Source organism: Bombus affinis, chromosome 10 (assembly GCF_024516045.1).
Source record: "Bombus affinis isolate iyBomAffi1 chromosome 10, iyBomAffi1.2, whole genome shotgun sequence".
Classification (NCBI taxonomy): domain Eukaryota; kingdom Metazoa; phylum Arthropoda; class Insecta; order Hymenoptera; family Apidae; genus Bombus; species Bombus affinis.
Genome location: NC_066353.1, coordinates 9,862,569 through 9,883,475, shown reverse-complemented (window position 1 = coordinate 9,883,475; position 20,907 = coordinate 9,862,569). Strand labels below are relative to the sequence as shown.

General features: G+C 40.4%; 1 protein-coding gene and 1 non-coding gene across 5 annotated transcripts in view; one reads left to right on the top strand and one right to left on the bottom strand.

The window, feature by feature from the left end:
• The window catches only part of LOC126921068 (ankyrin repeat domain-containing protein 6), a 133,487-nt gene that overhangs the window by 69,228 nt on the left and 43,352 nt on the right, over window positions 1-20,907 (top strand). For all 4 annotated transcript variants that reach the window (XM_050732281.1, XM_050732282.1, XM_050732280.1 and 1 more), the window contains one exon: window positions 9,973-10,074. In XM_050732281.1, coding sequence (XP_050588238.1) covers window positions 9,973-10,074 — 102 coding nt within the window. The remainder of the gene's footprint in view (window positions 1-9,972; window positions 10,075-20,907) is intronic.
• Trnar-ucg (transfer RNA arginine (anticodon UCG)) lies at window positions 755-827 on the bottom strand. The gene has a single exon. It is a non-coding gene; the product is annotated as a tRNA-Arg (tRNA).

Here is a 20,907-nt window from a genome sequence, read left to right as displayed (position 1 = left end):
TCTTTTAAACGGTAAAATCTTATCGAAGCAGGGAATAAGGTAGAGCTTAAATTAACTCTGAAAATAACGGGATAATGGAAGGATTTTAAAAACCGAAGGTGATTGTCGTTTGCGTGAAGTTTTTCGATGACTGTTATCTTTTCAGCGGAAGATCGGAGGATACGTGGAGGTTTTAATTCGTAACCGAAGCGCGTACATAATATAATAATCATGCGGATCAGCGATAAAATAAATGGAGATTAGCAATTTTTGCATAATTTCACGCTCTTTTTACGATTACAATGATTTTATGATGTCAATTACATCAGTCACGATGAAACTTCTGAAAGACCTGACGGAAACGCTTCTCTTATCACCTACAACCTAATTCGTTGTAACAGAGATTAGTAGACCCAGACAAAGTCTATTTCATTAGATAAGGTAACTATCGACCTCGTTCGTCGTAATGAAATAACATGCACAGAAAAATACTATAGCAAACAGTCTACGGGTCTCTTGAAAGAATTTGGTATCGATTAAAGCGTAAGAAAAATTGACGAATAAATAGATATTAATTTATGGATAATTAACACAAATTTACGATTCGTATTGCGTTTAGAAATATTCATTGAATAAAATAAATAATTAAAGACAGAGGCGTAAGAAGAAGAAGAATATTCGCGTAAATAAAATTTTGACGATCTTAGTTTATTCGAATGTTTTCTACGATGTGATAAGAGTATTTTTCTGTGGAAAAAAAAAGAAAAATTGACCTCGACCGTGACAGGATTCGAACCTGCAATCTTCGGATCCGAAGTCCGACGCCTTATCCGTTAGGCCACACGGTCATCTAGGGGTGGTTACCCCGTTCATGAAAACCTTCATCCTATCCGACTTTAAATTTCATTAAAAACCCATAAATAAAGTTCGATTTTACATATTACATATCTTACGTTGATTTTAGAGATCTATTACTACCGTAGAAGTAATAAAATACGAAATTTATGCTAATTATATAATATTCCTACTGAGCGGTATAATTGAATCATTTTGCCATTTTTGGTGGAACACGATGTTTACGTGCTAACAGAAAGTATGATTAAGAGACATATAAATATATATATTCAATTTTATACTTGAATTTATTTCTTTAAATGTCTATATTTCTTAAATTCTGCGTAACATAGTATATGTATTCTCAATATGTATTTCTAATAGAGGTAAGATATCTCGATAAGATTTCTAGAAACGTAGATCAACATTTTGCTTATTTTTTATCATTTTTCGCTTAATTGATCGTTCTAATAACCACAAAGTAGGAAACTTTATTACAAATAAAATTCAGTAATATCCTCTCAACTATAGCAATATGCCCCACCTTACAACTTCTACCGGTACTTCTTTCAGCGATATAATGCTCAAAAGAATCGTCAATCTACGAGAAAAAAAGAACGGAAACAGAAAAAATACCAAATTTAGTGGTGTAAAATTCACCACTAAATCTCATTCTATACCCTAACGTCCGATTCCCATTCGTTCGACGCTGTGCACAATACTCTGAACGTTCGAAATAAAAATGGTAAAAATCAAAAATCAAAGGAAGAGCAGAAACCTATTTTATCTACAGCGTGGCCCCATTGTTCCTCCTGTTATTACATACATGCATACATACATACATACATACATACATACATACATACACATACAGACACGCAGGCACATCGAAGAGGGAACTGGAACGTGTGAGATAGGGCTTTCCGTGCTTCACCATAAATTCTCTACCCAAACGCCATCACGCTCCGCTCGGTTCGAGGCCGAACAGGCTTAATGAAACCGACGATGAGGCGGTAGACACGCGGCAATTATCGAACCGAGTATTCGAGACTGTTCGGTGCTCGGGGCGACCGTACCTTCGGAAATACAATCGTGGAAAAACAATTTTGCATAAAGGGAAGATAACAGCGAGGGTTTTGATCGACGATAAACATGAAGGCCCCACGGCTCGTCGCGATTTCTTTTCGTTGCCGATCCACCTGAAACATAGAGGATCCTCTTCTTCTTCGTTTCCTTTTTATTCGTCGTCGTCGTCTTCTTCTTCTTCATCCTCTTCTTCATCTGCTCGTTCTTTTTCTTCATCTTCATGGATGCAAGCGAGATAAATCAAGGCCGTGCAATAAATTCAAAAGACTCGGACGTTTTATCCTTCGGTAAATACGCTGATACAGAGGATGATTTAACAGTTCCCGCCTCGCGGTGTAGCTTGTTAGTTAGACAAATGTAGCGTTGTCGTTGTGACTCTCTTCCTCTCTCTCTCTCTCTCTCTCTCTCTCTCTCTCTCTCTCTCTGTGTCTGTCTCTCTCTCTCTCTCTCTCTCTCTGTTTCGCATGCGAATCTTGGTGATGGTGTAGCGGCTGTTGGGAAGTTGGCTTTATTTGGACGATAAAAGCCGAGGCCGGTTTCATTCGAACAAATGCCAGCGTGTCCTTCGAATTTCGCTTCGTATGGCTCCTCCTTGCCTATTGCAACGTGTTTCATGCTTCATGCTGTTCCATCGTGGAGACGGGTGTTAAGGTTTCATAGCTACTGTTACCTTTTACGAATAAAGGTTTGATAGTGCTAGTTTACAAAAATTATATCTGAAGATAAAGACTCGTTTAAAGGTATCACGATTATTCTTTTTTAAATATTCGTTGAATTTTCCACGGCGCAAGGCCTACTTGCTCCTTGTTCCATGCAGAGCTCCAGTTAAATGGTAATACCGTTTCATTGATCGCGTTGTGTAACGCGACATTGCGTCATGGTGAAATTTCGAATATTTCGGTGTCTTCGCCGTAGAAGATTTATAATTGGTTTATGCACTCCGCGCTTCGCCATTTAATACGCGATACCGTTTAATGCACAACTTTAACAAACTTTGAATAGTAAAAAAGCTTATTGCTAGTTACGTTTGTGTACGTTACGAGATAAAAATATTTCTGTGGAAAATTAAACGGTAATAATAAAAAGATGAGCAAACGTGGCGATGGCAGACAGCTGAAATCGAACGAAATTATTCTTGATGTAAGGTGGAACGTGCCCGAAGAATCGCATGCCAACATGGTATCCCACTATTGTCCAAAAGGCAATTAGCATGCCTCTGCTGACTCTTCTAGAAAAGAGGGGTGAATACATTAAACACTCCTCCGGATACTCGTCGATCGTGCGTGGGAGAACGTATTTCTGTGAACGTGGTACACGTAACGTGCAACATATTTATTTCATAGACACTCGTTACCTAAAAGTTCCTGCATATACAATTAACAACCACTTTCGTTATTTACCAAAAAATTACCAAGGATTATCGTCCGAAGATTTTCATGTACGCAACCGAACATTGAACATTTTCGAGAACTTACTTCAACGTTCTGTCTTTTATTTTCTTCGACGGTATATCACGTTAATGTTAATTTGTTATGTTTGTAGTTCAAAAGATTCATTAGATATTAAAAAGTATCCCACTTGAAGAATTCACGTTTCAATTACGATATTGCGAGCTTCTAAGTTTAAGTCGAATTTCTAACATTTAAGCATTCCAAACCACAAGCCAGCGTCTAAACGGGGGAAAATAGAAGAAAAATGAACGCGGACGTAACTGACAATAGACGGTAGACTAAAGTATATTAAGCGTTGTGGAGACGAGGGCCTGAGTAAAGCGGGCTGAATGGCCGAGTTAATTTAGATTCCTCGGTGTACCTCTTGCGGCGTAAAAGACGTCGAAACGTCCGGGCGCGTTTCAATGTTACGTGATGGAAGCCCGGAGCCCGTTCTACGGACTAAAGCGCGTAATTGACGTAACAACGTACATCATGAACTTTCGCATAGCCGCTGCCCGTTCCCATTTATGGCGTTAACTAACGACGGGTGGCCATAACGCGACCACGAAGGGCTACCATAGCGATACACCGGCACGATTGCCCCGGTGAAAGCCGGACCATTGTCTCTGTTCGCGGTCGTTTCGACCGAACAAGTGTTTCCGCGGCTCCCTGCCATGCATCCGCTCTCTTTCTGATTTATCCGCACTCTGTACAGAAGGTACTCTTCTCTGACGTACATCTTCCAACCTGTTAGTTTGTCTATGCGAAGCTATGGTACCCAGTTTTAACAGCAAAATGTCACGTTTCAAAGGTTGAAGCAGGAAGCGCTATATACATACATTCTCGCTTAAGATTTTTTTAACGATTTTTATTTGTACGTTAGCGCAATCCTACGCTACGTATGTTTTCCAGTTCTTGATCCGCTGAACCGTATATGTACCGCTGCGAATTCGTTCAGCACAGCTTTGGACTTTTTCCTATGCAACGCTGGTCATTTAGTGATTCCGTTGTGCAATTCCTCCGAGTTCTATAACAAGCGTTTCCTTCGCTTGCTACTGATTCTTGTAGTTCACTCGCATCCTAGTAATTATCGTAGATAAATGAAACGTTTACTCGATACACGTGTAATTTATGTACATAGTTGCTGAGTAATTTATCAGGCGATTTTGTAAAACTTCCTTTTGACAAAAACCATCGACACATCTTATATACGTTGATTTTTATCTTTCGTTGTTCTGCGATTCTTAGCAACTTCAGGCAATAAATATTGTCATTGGGTTTGGCATCGTTACGATCGGTTGTTTGGTCGTTTTTCGGGCCTGCAGGATTTATACGTTTCCTCGAACATCGAACAACCTTTAATCATTCATGGATAGAACAACGTGCAATGTTAATTATCGGTGGAAGCGCTGCAAGTTTCGTTCTGCTTGTCAATAGCGATTAAAGTATTATAAACACGCAGGAGAACGGCGGCTTTCAAACATGGATTACGGGATCATGGGCCGGTTTGGCTGACTAAAGGGCGTGTTACATTGCATACCAGCGTGCCTCGTATTGGGCCCCTGCGCAGTGCGTGCGCAAAATTCATGGAGCGGTCCAAAAAATCTCCGTTGCCGTTCTCTCATCTTCCCTTGCGCCTATAATCTTCCAAGACCGTTCACAGGGACAGAATTTCTCATCAAACATGGTTCCATTTCGATTTCCGAAGCGTTCATCTAATTTCATCAATTTCATGAACTTTCGCTGAATGTTTGAAGTCTAACGATATCTATATTTGTTGAAATATTAACTGGAAGAAAATTCAAATGAAATTTAGAAAATTGTAAGTTAATTGTAGTAATAACTTTCGGGCACAAAAACAGAAATTTAAACGAACTATGACGCTACGAGTACATGGAAGGAGAAGGTAATAATACGAAGTTACAACAAGATTACGATAATAATGAATCAAGTTCCGCCCTTGTTACAAGATTAAACAGATCGCGTTTGTACTCCATCATCCAGCTCGTATCTTTTATTTCTCAACATTAGCAAATTCATCTATTATAAAACAAATCCCTATAATGAAACAACTATCATAAGAACTGTTATACAAGCTTGAAGAAGTCCAAGCGTCGCTGACATCAATTTTACGGTTGCCATACGAGACTAATCTGGCTGATTAAAATTAACACACTCGATGCGTATCGCTTAATTATGTCTCCTGCTCTACCGACGCAATAATTTACTTAGCCTTGTAAATGTTGTTCGATGCGTAAAAAACGAGCATATTCTTCATCCGTGTACGTAATGTTAGGTACTTAAAGAGTATTCGATCGGTAATAGCTCTTCGTCGTTAAGTAACTTAATTAACGATTAACAGGAATGGCCGACGCGCACTGTGGTTAGTCTAATCCCTGGATTATAGGTTGAACGAAGTACAGCTGACACGAGAAGACCACGAGTACTTCCGGTAAAAGGGGAGGGACAAGGTGTAGCGTATCATTATCGAATATACGGTTCGTGTATTTCCTGCAGGTGAATGATGATTTTCGAAACGTTACATTCGTGTAAAAAACCAAGGTCTTTAATTTAAATTTTTCACTACGAAATTTGTCTTTATGTTGCGATACGTTCGTTAAGAATCTTCGAACGAAGTTAATTTCTAGACCAAGAAATACGACAAACATATAAATACAATGGCAATGTATATCTCGTAAGAATAGAATAATTTCTCTCCTACAACGATCGTTTCAAAACGAATGCATATAATGCAACCGATTTCTCATTAGTATCGCGGTTTCCCTTCTCACGATAAATTCTTTACAATATAATAATATTAATTGCAATTATAGTAATTCTTCTTCAATTAGCCGTAACAATCTACGAATAAGTTCCCTTGTTTGTTTCCAATTTAGCCAGTCAAACGAGACGCGTTCGTATTTCAAATGCTCGATGAGATAAGAAATGTACATTAAATGTTTGCGAGGCTCCTACATGCATGAGAAAGACTATGATTAACTGCATCATGGTTGCGTACGGAATACATTGTTCTCGGTAGACGAGGCAACGAGAAAGCACAAGTTTCTGTTAACACTAAACAACGACGTTACGAAAAACTTGGCAGTTTCAGAGAGAACGTAGTCAGGTAATTAAGACAGGATTGTTAGTCCAGGTAGTTCCGCGGAAAGTAAAGGGTCGCTATAAGTGTTTCAGCAGATACATTAACACGGTTTTCATTCGACGATCGCACCTTGTTAGGCTGTTACTCGCTTCAACGTGCCGTGAAATCGACGTCCTCGCGAAATTATTTTGGTTTCTTTCTGTTAACGAGACTACGAGCAATACTCGGTAGAAGTGGAAAAGAATTGCCTGAAAAAGATACCAGCGGCTCGATTATTAGGTTCTTGAAAAATTGCTAACCCTTGAAATTTTTCAATTTTCGAACCTGAAAATTATTAATTCTAGCAATTCCTAACACGTTAGTTCGTTTTCCATTGGTTCGTTGAAATTTATCGCTCCTTCTGCCTCCATAAAATTACTGCGAACATCGAGACACGACTAATCTTCGAACGACGAAACTAAAAATAGAAGAGTTAGAAAGTCTTCGTTCTACGTTTCTCAACTTCTCAAGTTTCTAATATAATCTCTGCAATTAAATCGTCGTAAAAGCACGCGTAAAGCTATAAAAGCAGAACTTCCATTCGCCTGTTTTAGTAAACGTTGACTTTTAAGTAAATAAAATCCAACGCCTGGTTTCGTATCAGCATTAACGAAACTTGAAAGCAATAAACCTGATCCTCGAGATATAATATATTCCTAGCTACTCCATAAATTGAATCAAAATTACGATCGAACCGTCGATCATACAGTATCGGATAACAAAAATTAGATAACAAGCTGCTACGATAAATAAGCGAACAAGCTCGTCTGGAATGGAAGAACGATCGTATTTCATGCGCGAGCCTGTTAAAATTAAGGAATGGCGCGAAAGCTGGTTTCTTTGTACAGAAAAGGAAAGGGCGTGAGTTTTCTCGGTCGTTGAAGAAAGACGACCGCTCTCAAGCTGCAGTTCCATCACTCACGAGCAATTTGAATGATTCATGAGTGCACGCGTCCGTCGTCCGTATGAGAAGGGGGAAAAATAACTAACTTTCCCGTTTACAACCGTAGGAGATTTTCATGTAGGACTTGTCGATGATCCCTAGTCGCTCGTTGAAAATCTTGCAGCCACACCGCGAAGGGGGTGAAGTTTCGCTCGGAGGGATAGCTTCATGATTTATGGAAGATGCGTCGGGTACCTACCGCGTTGGAATTATTGGCAAGATCCTGATATGTCTTCGTCGCAATTGTCATCCCGATTGTAGGACGGTAGTATCTCGCCACGTCAAATGGCCACGTTGATCATTTGTCCATTTGCGATCTCGTCCGGACACGGTTTTCAGCGGACAATTTCAGCGTATTGATTTCCATTTGAAGAGGATACGTAATTTGTTTGGCGAGTGTGCTGAAAATTAGTAGCACGCGTGAGAAAACAGGTCTTTGGAGTTTCGATCTTTAAAGACTAATTTGGCAACGTTAAACGTTTTTTGATCGGTCTTTATCTCACATCTCGGGACTTTGCAGTTTCCAATGTTCAAACAGTCTGTCGAATAGTCGAACTTTCAAATTTCAGAATTTTAATATTTCCAATTACGTCGCTAATGGTAATCGTTGTAATCGTAAAATAGGTGTCGTTTGCGTTTGAGTTAATAGATATAAAAATAATATTCGTGGATGTATGTGTCAGAGGTCTTGACCTGGGCTAATAGATTAAGAGATGTATCTCGGAAGGCTAATATTATTCGATGAAAAGAAAACCCTGAGTTGCCACGCAGTTACCATACTATATAGGTATCTATGCGCGAATTTACGTTTAAATTCAACCATTATTAACGCGCAAAGGCAGCGAACCCTAACGAGAATATAATCTCTTTTATTATAATCGATTGACCGGCGAATAATGTGGATTCATCGATGGACACATCGATAGATTTGATAATACGTTCGCGGTATCTGTTGAGAAATCTAACAGGAGGTACTCGTGTTTCGCATCTACGAATTTTTCCAGGATGTAATTGCGTACTGAAACGATCGTGCATCACGTGTGCGATAAGTTAATCGCGATATTCGATCGTACGATAAGAGGGTTAACGCGTTTCGAGGAACAGATGCAGGAAACACGTTTTCTCTGCTGTTGGCGTTTATACGTACTTTTTGAAATCTTAATTTCTGTACTACGATAAAACTTCTATAGAAAATAGAACAAGTTATTGATCAGCTTTCTGCGCTTTCTTACGTATCGAAATAGATTCTCCGTACGGCAAAATACAAAGATTACCTTTCGTTCATCTTTTGCGAAGGATAACGTTTATACTTATAGAGCCGGTCCGACTAAATAAAAAGGAAAATTCCGTTGAAATAATCGTTTGCCCCAAGACAAACAATTATCGGTTTAACGCTTCACACCTTTCTAAATGTATTTAGCATAGATATCGTTTTCGACGCCCACGTCAAAGTGACTTTTTCTTCCATTTTCTACTTAACGGTACCAAGTTACGTGTAACGCCGTGAGCTCGAGCCACCTTTAAGAATTTATACGTGACAGTTTCTCGGAGGCAGACAGTTCGTCTGTGAACTACTTAGGGATTTCTCTATCTTTTTAGTGAGCCATTCTCTCGTCCCGCCGTATATGTACGATCGTCCAGACCCTTTCCACTAACTCGGCACGAGATAAGACGATCGTTCGGCCGTGGAATTTTTTAATTTATAACCACACGAAAACTCCATGGACAACGAGTTTTTGTCTCTATTAGCTTTTAACAAGATTGAAACGTTTACGTCAAACACTTTATTACTTTCTCTCATTTTTACATCTTCTTCTTGGTAAAGCAACAGAGTTCGGTTACGCGTCTCTGAGTAGATCGATCGTCGACAAGATCGTGCTCGTTGGTTGCTCTACGTGCTTTTTATACCGAAATTTTATTCGATTCTATTTGAATAAGGAAAAATTTAAGCTTACGTTAATTTAAATACTTTATAGTTCGTATCGCATTACAGTCTGTCACTTTTATCTGGAAAGTAAATTGCTCGTACAAGGCCATATTTTTGTAAATCCGAAGAAACGATATACGGTGGTATAGAGAGTTAAGGATCTATTTGATGTACGGACGCTCTAAAGTCGTTTCATATTTATAGCGGAATAAATCAGAAGGCAAAAAGAATTTCTGATACAGAGAATTTTTAATGTACTTTCTAGCGGACGTTGGCAAAACATGGAATGCCATCCATCATAATCATCTTGGTAAAAGTGTATCATGGAATGAACGACGTTGCTCGATGCCAGCGAAAACTGGAATGAAACGAATCTCGAGTTTAGGCACGTTCCACCAGGGATACAAGATTTCAAACGCAAACATAATATATTAACGTTTGCAAACGTTGCAAGCGAAAGAAAACGTGCTGATAAATCTTTCATAACTTATAATGTCACTGGAACGCTTTAGAATTCTTATAATTCCGCTACAAGACATTCGCGTGTATCAAATCCGAAATTAGTAAAAACGTTCGTTAAAACATATCTGTTGAACGTTAATCATTTTTTATTTTCATTTTCTTTCAGACTGGCGTCACGGCATTGCAGAGGACTGCTACCGAGGGCCATTTGGAGGTAGTGGAATTATTGCTGAAACACGGCGGCGACGTTGCTCGTCAGGATAACGTGGTGAGTCAGAATTTTATTTCATTATATACTCTTTTCCTATTGTGTTTTTACTACGGCGACAGATCGTTACATCGTGGCCGTGAAACTACGTTACTTGGAAATCTACGCACTCGTTTACCAAAATTTCCTTCTATTTGCTTCTCAAAATAATTTTACCGTACAGTCGACTTCGGTGACTTTAACGCACGGTTAGACAAGAAGCGCTACCTTTCGCGCAATCTTCCTTCCCCTATCCTACAGTATATTACAGTATAAACGTAAGAAACTATATATACACACATATTTCAATTTTCCAAAATGACGATATTTTATCGGACTTTTTCGTTCGACTTTTAAACTTCATTTTATTCGCCGCTGTGAATCGTTGCAATCGGTCGAGCTATACAAAATCTGAGTTAGCATACGGCTAACTCCAAAGCGTATATAAACCACGATTATCTCCGTCTATCTCCGAAGAAGATACAAAATACAAAGAGAACCATATCGAAAGCAAGGGAAGATGCATTCACGAGGAAAACTCGTTTCGCGCGTCAGAAACGCATAAACGTATGTTTCCTTAGCTATTTACCAGCCCTTCGGGCGAACAAATCCGAGAGCTGTACAGTATACTCTTGCGTTGATACGCGTATGTTGGTTGGGCGAGCCTTTGGGCGCACAGCACCCGGTCCACGAGCAGAAAAACGAGAGGAAAAAGCCGGCGCGGAGAAATCGCTACCGGGAAGAGCGACACGGAGGATCGCGATAATTTCGCGTTTTTTCTTTTTCTTTCTTCTTTCTTTAGAAGAAACAATTTACGGAGATTTTTGCTGCTACGCATTGGCAGCGGTCTTTTATCACTTTCTCGAAGTCGATCCCTCGGGGCGTGGATTTTTATCGTTTTGCCACGGCAGTTTCGTAACGGCCCGGCGGAACGTGTCCCCCTTTACCGTGGTTAACGAGAACGCGACACTCGCCATGGATAATAAATCCACGGCTGTACCGTGTCCATGTCGCTTGATAGATGCGATTACAGCCGAGAGGATATGGTATATCGCCAAAGCGACTCCGTTGTAAATCGGCGAAAGTAAATTGGGAAATGGCGACGATGCGGAGATTTCTGTTTTCTGCGGAGGAACATCGCGAATTCTTGGGATCGCCGGTGTACGTACTCGGCCAGATGAATTTAATTTACGGCGAAATTGCGTACAAGAGGAACGCAATGTACGTATCGTGGAATATCGTCGGCGAAGGTGGCATTATTTCGGGGTCACATTATTATGGGGTCACGCGTCGGATGTCAAGGGATAACGACGAGCGTTCAATCTGAAAGTTTATAGAAAAAAGTATAAGAAATTGTGCTAGTTTATATTCTGTTTTTGTTATAATACGGTTCAGTTTTGTTCGCGTACTGCTCGCCAATGTGTTGTACGATGCCAAACGATATGTCGCGCATGGGAATCCGACTCGGTTCTTTCGTGGCTGCAATTTTTGCTGTTGGATCAGCTGTTAGTTTCTTTCGTTTTGTGACGAAATAATAAACGCACAATGTTTTTACATTTAATACTTTTGGGACAACCTAATACTTCATTTCCAAAGATATTCTTGCGGCAAGGGATTCGCACTGTGGCAACCTTTTTGCTGGAAACTGACAGTTTATGGCATAGTTCTCGGACGAGCATGTTCGTTTCACTTTTGCGTCTTAAATCTTGCGTACCGTTAATTGCGATAGGACAGATTCCTTGCAATTGTTTTACTCGATTAGGGTAGAATTTAAAGCAGGAAATAGTTACACCGCCGGTATTAAGAAACTCGTTGACGTTTTACACAAATTACTCGCTGTTCGCTGGCTTGGGAAAGCACGTAAGTGATTTCTGTCATTGAGCACGACGGTAGTAATTATCGAAGGAAGAAAAACGCATCTGCGAACGTTCGATCAACATTCGGCTACCGAAAGTCTCGTTAATATCGTATGCAAATCGAATGCAGCATGATGCTGGCGACTGTTCGCAGGTGCGAACGTAGCACGAAACTCTTGATCGATGATTATCTCGTCGGCCACGACGATACACGCTGCTGTCATCAAAGGTCAGAGTATGATAGGATCGATATCGACGCCGTCATTAAGTCGTAAACCGTTTAATGGCTGTCATTACCGATATCGTATCGCGTTTATCCTGGTTTCGCGTTAAAGAGCCGCGTTCTCGTCGACCGGGCACAGCGATTTCGACATTTTTACAAGGCAGCAATTTCGCGGATGGTACCAGAGCCGCTTGGCGAAACCAACGACAAGAAAATCACGGTAGGCGTGTATATTTTACGTCTTAATGATGGCCTCTTATTGATCCCCGAATCTTGCCACGATCGGCCACGAAACACCACAGAAGCCTTCTTAAATGATATTTATAATATCGTCAGAGAAACGTGGTGCGGTAAAGTGATGCGTTTAACGTAATCGCGTACTTTGCTACTCAGACGGAATTACGTCTACGTTATTTTTGTTGAGAATCTTGGATCTTGATAGCCGAAATAATGCTATAGGAACGCTAAATTTACACTTAGAACTTATATTAGTATAGTTATATATTTATTTGATAAAGGATTTCAAAGATATTCATCGATACACACTTACACGCGTCTCACCTTCTTCCAGATCAGACTGTTAACCGACTGAACAGTTTACATTCATTTGCTTTCAGGAAGCCGCGCACACACATACTTCCACACACTGATATTCACATACAAGTATCACTACCACGCAGCTAACATAGTCTAGCACATAAAATTGTACATATCTCGATAATTTTCATTTCTAATTTGAACCGCTTGGAAGCCAAATTCTTCGACTATATTATCCTTCGTCGTAAACTTATTTATCGCAAGATCACCTAAATAACAATAGGTTGCGAGGTAGATTTGAAAAATGCTATTTATAACATCGTCGCTCTTCTCTGACTTTTAATTTACGTAATTGCACGTTTCTTGATTTATGGCCAGGAGCTTGCGAACGTCATTTACTTCAACGAAATTTTACTTAGCGCTCGATTAAATAAACTTCAGCTGGATGAATTCACGTAATTGAACGCGAACTCGTACGCGCACGAGATCTCTTCGTTACTCCATACTTCCTGCATCGTTAAATTTCATAAAATGTCGAATAAAGGATTAAGCTTGTCTTAGCCGTGCCGCGTTTGATCGAAGTGAAATTCGAGCGATATCACGAAGAGAAATAGCATTACGGTTGCTATAAGCGACTTAACGTTTGACGTATTACGATCTGCCCTAAGTAGAAGCGGCTGGAAAACGATTAATCCGCGGCGCGGCGCGGCGCGCGGCCAAACATTTTCGATTGATTATTATCGCGCCGATAATCGTGGTTGGTATCGATGGGATCGTTTAATGAGCAACAGACACGTACTTAAGTCGGGAGGAGCAGCCATGCTGGCCCCGTAATGCGTGGTATTAAGCGCGCAGAAAATATTTATCTTCTGTGTTGTTCGAGTAGTTTCGCGGAATTCCACGCTGCTCGGATGTACGGGGCTGCTCCTTAAACTCGCTTGCCGGCCAAGAAGATACGAATATATTATTTCTATGGGAGACGGCGAGACTCCATCGACGATCGTTTGATGAAATTATGGAAATTTATGTATCAAGAAATTGTAAATTCCTGCTGCTGGCCACAATTATCGCTGGATCTACGTATGGTATCTTTTCGCAATATTTCGCGTGGAAACATCGCTATATGGATATGATAAACGTAACGCTTTTAATTAATTATTGCTTCTATATCTTTTTATGCGAATCGACATGATTGTAGCTTTTATCAGAATATGGTCAACGAGATTAGGTACATACAGCTTATCGATCTGTTGACGCTGGAAAGTCGTTTATTAGATGGTTTATACGAGGATAAATTGTTAATTTCGCACAAATATATGCAGATTACGATTATTTTTTATTTTATTTTACATAACCTTTCGACGATGAATTTTCCTATTGAGAAACTCGCTTCTCTCCTAAGTGTGTGCCAATCTTTTACCAAGACTTTACGCCACTTAACACTTTGATTGCCACGGTGGTCGTATGTGACGGGCCACGGTTTCTCCTGTGACGCCACGGGGTCATTGGCGACCGGAGCGCTTGAACTTACGATTGTAAAAATTGAATGAAAATGAAAATGACAGTTAGGGCATTTTGAATATAACCGATAGATAGAAGATACTTTGAAATAAAACGTGTCCCATTGAACAATTAAACATTTTTACTAAAACATCGATAAAAAAAATGAGGACAAATCTTGCGTCTAACGGTGCACTGTGTTAACACTAGAACTGCCACACCAGTCAAATCGACTGGGTTTACAATTTTATTTTAAAATTCCTACTTCGTGTTATATTTTTTCCACAATGATGTAGTGACTTTGGCAACGATATCTAAAAGAATAATATAATGAATTTTATTTTGTTCTTTATGTATTCAAACTCAAAATAATTTTGTATCGAGGCTACTTTTCCAACACCAGTCAAAATGGCTGGTACTTGTCAAAGTGTAAAAGGGTCCTGCAATCTGTTCATCGAATCCCAATTAACCAGTTTCCGCGTTTTCTACAACTTGCCACACGTTTTTCAAATTTTTACCGCGTATCATTCGATATGATGATATCAGATATCAGGAAAATTCCGGATCGATCGCTAGATGCTAACACTAGAAATACCACAGCAGTTAAAATGATTAGTTCTACAATTTTATAAACGTGTCAACCCTCGTTTAGGGATCCCGGATGGATTAATAATACGAAAACTCTACTACGTAACGTGGAATTGCTTCTGTAAGAAAGTAATAAATCAATAAATATAAAAATACTCTATTATTACGTATTTTTTAAAGCCCGGTCATTTTCACTGATTTTGGTAGAAATATATTCGTGTTAACTATCGGTAGTTCTAGTTTTAAAACACTGATGTGATTTCGGCGTGGCAGTCAAAGTGTCAAGCTACCATTTCCTTTCTACTTCGAACGTAAAGTTTCTTCGATGTTCGTTCAGACGCTACCATTCAGCTCCACGAAACCATCTTCCACGAATTCTTCCATCGTACGATATATACAGAACAGGATTTTAACAAGGTTCGTGGTAGAATTTTGCACGGCGGGGAGTCCCCGAAGCGCATTCCCCTTTTTCAATCGACGCGATTCGCAAATCCCGATGTTATCCGGGTTCGAGTGACAGCTCGGCGATATCTCGCCGCGTATATTCGCGGCAACCAGGATGCAAATGTCGAAAGACTCGAGATCGGCCAAGAACAAAACGGTGAACGAGTCGCGGAGGGCTATCGACGCTCGTGAATCGATTCTCGATAGGAGAGAGAAAGAAACGCGTCGATGCGAAAGAATGCGCTACCACGAGCCTCTCTTTCTCGCGAAATTCCATTCTTTGTATCTTGCATTCTCTGGATACGCCACGTCTGTTAAGTCCCTGCTTTCGTTCTTCGCTGTTAGCGATTTTTAGTTGGCCGAATATTTATACAGGTACGACATAATCGACGAGTTTCGTCGATAAGATACACGTCCGAACGTTGCTTTTATCGAACTCACAATATCATCAACTTTGGCTGATCTTCGCTTAGTATTTAGAAAATTCGAAAATTATAGCAACGCTTGTCGGTATTATTATTAGGTTGTCCGAAAAGTTTCTTTCGTTCTATAAGAAAATAATAGACCTAATAATAGACGGACAACGTTTTTCGTTTTATATTAGTTTATCGAATTATGCACGAACATAACAATAGAAATAGAACGAAATGAATGATACCTAATTCAGTAAAATAATATAAAACAAAAATTGTCGTTCATCTATTATCGCTTTGCGAAACGAAAGAAACTTTTCGGACAAGCTGATAATTTTAGACGGTCTTCTCCTCGAACTATCGCCTCCTCGCATCTCCCACAACGTTTTTCATCGCTTTTATGCGCGCATTTCACGAAACGTCGAACGAAAGACGCGGAACGAAAGAGCCGATTTTTCGACGTCAATGAGAAGAAAAGAGGATCGAGTACGCATTGGAAGATTCGAAGACGCGATACATGGATCCTTGAACCGTCGATCGACAGTTGGTTGCGCGATGTTCGTCGTTCTTTTTCACCGATTTTCACGTCCGACATGGTTGCTCGTTTTCTACCTTTGCCGTTGTGCTGCATCGCAATCGAGAATCGCGATCTATTCCCTTGAGGCGATTCTGCTACGTCGATAATTGCTTCATTTGGATACCAGGCCGCGGATAGGTTAATTGTAAGTTTCAAGTGGATGTGATTGAAGAAGCGATTACGAGCGTTACTTTGTAACATGGCCGCACACTGATGGATATAACGTTGTTTTTCAATGAAATTAATAACAGGGTATGTTCCGATATTAAATATTAAATTACCGGGCTATTGGATACTTTCAATAAGAAAAAAGCGAACAAATAACATCAACTTTACCGTATCGTTACAGGGATTATGGGAAATAAAAAAGCTTCGTAAAAATTCGAACAGCTTCCTCGCGATACCTTTAACATGCTTTTAGCGTTTAATACTTCTTCATCACGGTTGATTAATTGTTACGTAATAATTTCTCTTTCGCGCTGTACACACCATCGTGTCTTATTTTTAATACTCGTTTTACGATATAGTCGAATACAGAAGTGCTCAATTTTAGTTCTAACTAGTAATAATATTAATAATATTAACTAAAAATTAATAATAAATTTACACCTATGTTATACGTGCTGTGTATTGTAGCATCGTGGACGAGGGTCCTGGGGGTTGTCGTGCGAATTCTAAACAAGCGGTTGCGGAACATGAGGCTAAGACAAAAGACACGAGGCTAAGACAAAAGACAAGGGGTTGCCAAGGGACAGAAACGAATTAACAGTCATTGCGAGTTGAGACGTCAGAGAGTGCGAATTGCGTTGTCGAGAGTTGCAAATTAACTATCTAATTATCTTAATTATAATGCGTTATTGTGATTAGTTCACGTTAAACAACCATCGTTTCCTGTTTAATCAACATCTGTTTAATCCATTCATTGCAAATAAACTAATCGTAGTAAAGATCCTACAATAAGATTAACTAAAGAGTAATAATAAATTTCTACTTGTGTTATACGTGTTGTGTACATCACTTACGTGTATTAATTGCTGTTTTCTTTTACTCGCTAAAATCATAAGAGGATACCTTAACGTAGCGAATTCTTCGAATATTCGAATATCATAAACGTTTCGTAGCACGAATAGCATTCGAACAAATCGCATTTCCATAAGAATAAATCAGTTTCTGGAGTACAAGAGAAAGTACTCTAAGCTGATCGTTGGGTCGTGCTCGTTAGAGGCACGCTAACCGCCTCGATGCGACCCCATGGAAGGATTCGGTAAGTGCTATTAAACCGGACTAACTATAATTCCATTTTTTATTTCGTCGAAGAATTTACGCGTACGATCGTCTCGGTGACACCGGCCTTTTGTCACGTTCTCTCGCGGCAATTTCTTTCGCCTCGCCAGAGTTTCCTGAATGCATCCGGATAGGATTCTCCCTCTAGATATTTTATTTGCCCCGGCAACTGCATTCCACCGGTCAAAACCTGGCAGATGCTCGTTTCTCTTCGCGTAAGGCCGGACCAGATGGAAAAATAAAAATAACGACGAGTTCTCAGCTTCTTCCGTTATTTGGGAAAAAACAAATTTTCGGTAAACTGCAAAAATAGAGCGTTACGTCCGGTGACTCTTTACGTTCGAGGCGGCCACCAGCTGTGCACATAGAATTAAGAGGGCCGCGATAATCCTACGGAACTGTCGTAAAACGAGGCTTTTCGATCTACCGTTAAGGCCGTCAATTAACATAAAGCATCTTCGAGTCAGGAGATTCCTTATGGTTATTGCTTCATCAGATAAAAATTGGGAAACGTAGGTTTTCCCATGTTCCCCGGGATTCCACCCACACGCGAGCAGTGGTGGGGCGATCACCACCGAGTAAGAGTTTTCCTTTGCAACAACATCAGTCACCGGACTTCACTGGTTCATCATCTTTAGAACAGTCAGCATCTCTTTAACGGGTTTCCATCCTTCGATTATTCACCTACTTAACTTACACCTTACGCACTAGCGTAACTATATTTTCTACAAAATTGTTAAAGGTATATACTATGCGTGAACTGTTAATCGAGCATTCTACTCATTAAACTACCTCTATTATCCTAATCGAAATAGGGGATCGATCAGTTTCGTGGCGTCGATTGTCTAATCGTAACGGGAATTTACGACTCCCGTTGACGCGCTTCCTCGCAATTGCGGCTCTTCGCGACTGGTCGAAAAAACATAGAGTTTTACAGCTCCGGTGTCACACGCTCAAGAAGACCACCCGCTCAGAAACAGTAATAGGATAGGCTAGACATCCTGCGTACCACAGCCATCGAAACAATAATCAAATAATAACGGAATAGACGCCTCTGAGAAGCACCAAACTCCAGAGGGACTAAAACCTCAGTTAAAAACCCTCGAAAATAAGCGCTCGTCCTAGTCTGTTAAAATATTTCGACCCAGTCTCTTGTAATACTTTGAATCATTCTGTAACACTTTGAACCGTCACTCGGTTGGATTTGCATAATAAATTCTATTTTCATATAACTGCGACGCGAGGAGATCACCGGCGATCTATCGTTTTCGCGATTTCTTGTGTCTCCGACGTGACAACAGCGTCGTCGAAGTTCGAATCTCGCACCATACGACAATGGATGAGGATTCTGCGTAGCTCGTTTTCTCTCGTCGATATTCCAAGGTGCCCGTTAAACCGAGCTTCGATAAAGACGCTAAAACCAGGTTGATTATCCAATGAAATTTGCAACTAGAAAGCGAGCACCAGGATGCATCTTGGTTCGTCGCGTTCCCATATATTCGTTGCCATATACACACGAACCGGGTGCACCGTGGACGCCGATTATGGCAAGGAAACGCCACGTCGAACAGATCGTGCCTCTTGGACTTGCACTTTCGCTACTATGTGAAAACGATCGAGCGCACGCTAGATACAACAATTTCTCCGAACCCCTATTTACAGAGGCAATTTATGAGGGTAGACCTACGATCAATAAAGAATTCACGATGCTGCGAGAGCCAGTCGCGTGTTCGCGTACAGACCTCGCGATTTATATGGTATCGGCACCGTTTCGTTTCGCATTAGTTAACGATTACACATCGTTTAGATCGTGTTTCTTATCGGTCCGTGGTTTCGTGTTCTTCAAGCCGGAACCAACCTGTTATACGCTTATTCTTCTTCGTCTTTTTATCCTCTCTTTCGTTCGCAACGAAGGAGAAGCCAGCATTCGAATCAGGTTTTTAGTTATACACGTGCATGTTCGTTTGTCATCTCTTACGTGGCTTTTTGGATGTTTGTTTACAAACGAGGTCGCGAGAAAAAGAAACCTAATAAGTTATTTAACTAACTGTTGAGAATCTTGGAGCTTAATAGCCGAAATAATGCTATAGGAACACTAAATTTACACTTAGAATTTATATTACGATAGTTATATATTTATTTGATAAAGGATTTCAAAGATATTCATCGATACACACTTGCACGCGTCTCATCTTCTTCCAGATCAGACCGTTAACCGACTGAACAGTTTACATTCATTTGTTTCCGAGATACCGCGCACACACATACTTCCGCACACTGATATTCACATATATGTATCACTACTACGCAGCTAATCTAGTCTAGCACATAAAATTATACATATCTCGATGCTAACAAGTATCTTTCATATTTCGCGAAGGAATCATTTCCTAATCTCTGTCTGTTTCTTTAATTTTCGCATTAGACGTGTCTATACGCAATCTTCGTCGGTTTCCTGAATGTTATTTTCATTGGGAAACATTTGAACACAAAGTTGCGTACTTTAGGTCACAGAATGCCTACGAAGGATATTCTCAAAAGTACAAAGCTTCTTCGACGATTCAATTTAAAAAATTGCGTTACACAGGTACGTAGTAAGTTATTTACGGTGTTAGAAGATAAGAGTTGCAGATTTTGCAGCCACGTTCGCCATACGAACGAGGAAGAAACTTTCCATCTGCCATCGAGGTATCGGCGCAAAAAAGCGGATGGTTCGTAAGCATGCGCTTGCACGGGCACAATGTAACCGTTCGTCTAAGTGAATTTAGAGCGTCTCGGAGCTTGTAGCAAGCGTAGTGCCACATAACTTTTACGATCTAGTAATTTCAGGCTGCGGCACGGATCGCCAATTTCCCAGTTACCGTGCTACGTGTCGTGACGAACGATCGCGTGCTCCTCCGTTCTCGCTTTACATGCGTGGCTCACGTGTCGCGAGGCGTGTCGACTTCTGCACGAGATGGTCGCGGATATATTCAATCCATGGAACAGGTTTAAGGGAAAACGCGCAAGAAGAAGACGTTAAAGCCTCCCCATGCCGGAATAGAACCGCAGGATACGCGTTTTACGCGATCAACTGTTTTTTGTCATGACGGATCGTTTGCTAGAAGGCTCGATTGCCAAGATCGTGCAAGCTTCTACAAGTAGACACCTCTCTGCTACTGTTCGCCTGCTTCGATGATAGTCTAATGCGGTGAGCTTGGAATTTAACGTAGCGAGGATGCGATTGATCGATTAATCGCAGCTTGAAAAGCGATAAAACTGGAATATTTAGAAGTAGTCGGGAATTTCAAACTGTGACGGCACTCGACCACGGATCTTTCCAAAGGCTTCGCGACACAAAGCGCTATAACTCCAAAGCGTAAGGCCGACGTGTCTAATGTACCATCGATATCCCTACGGTTCTTTAGTCGAATATTCGCAAGAATGCGTACG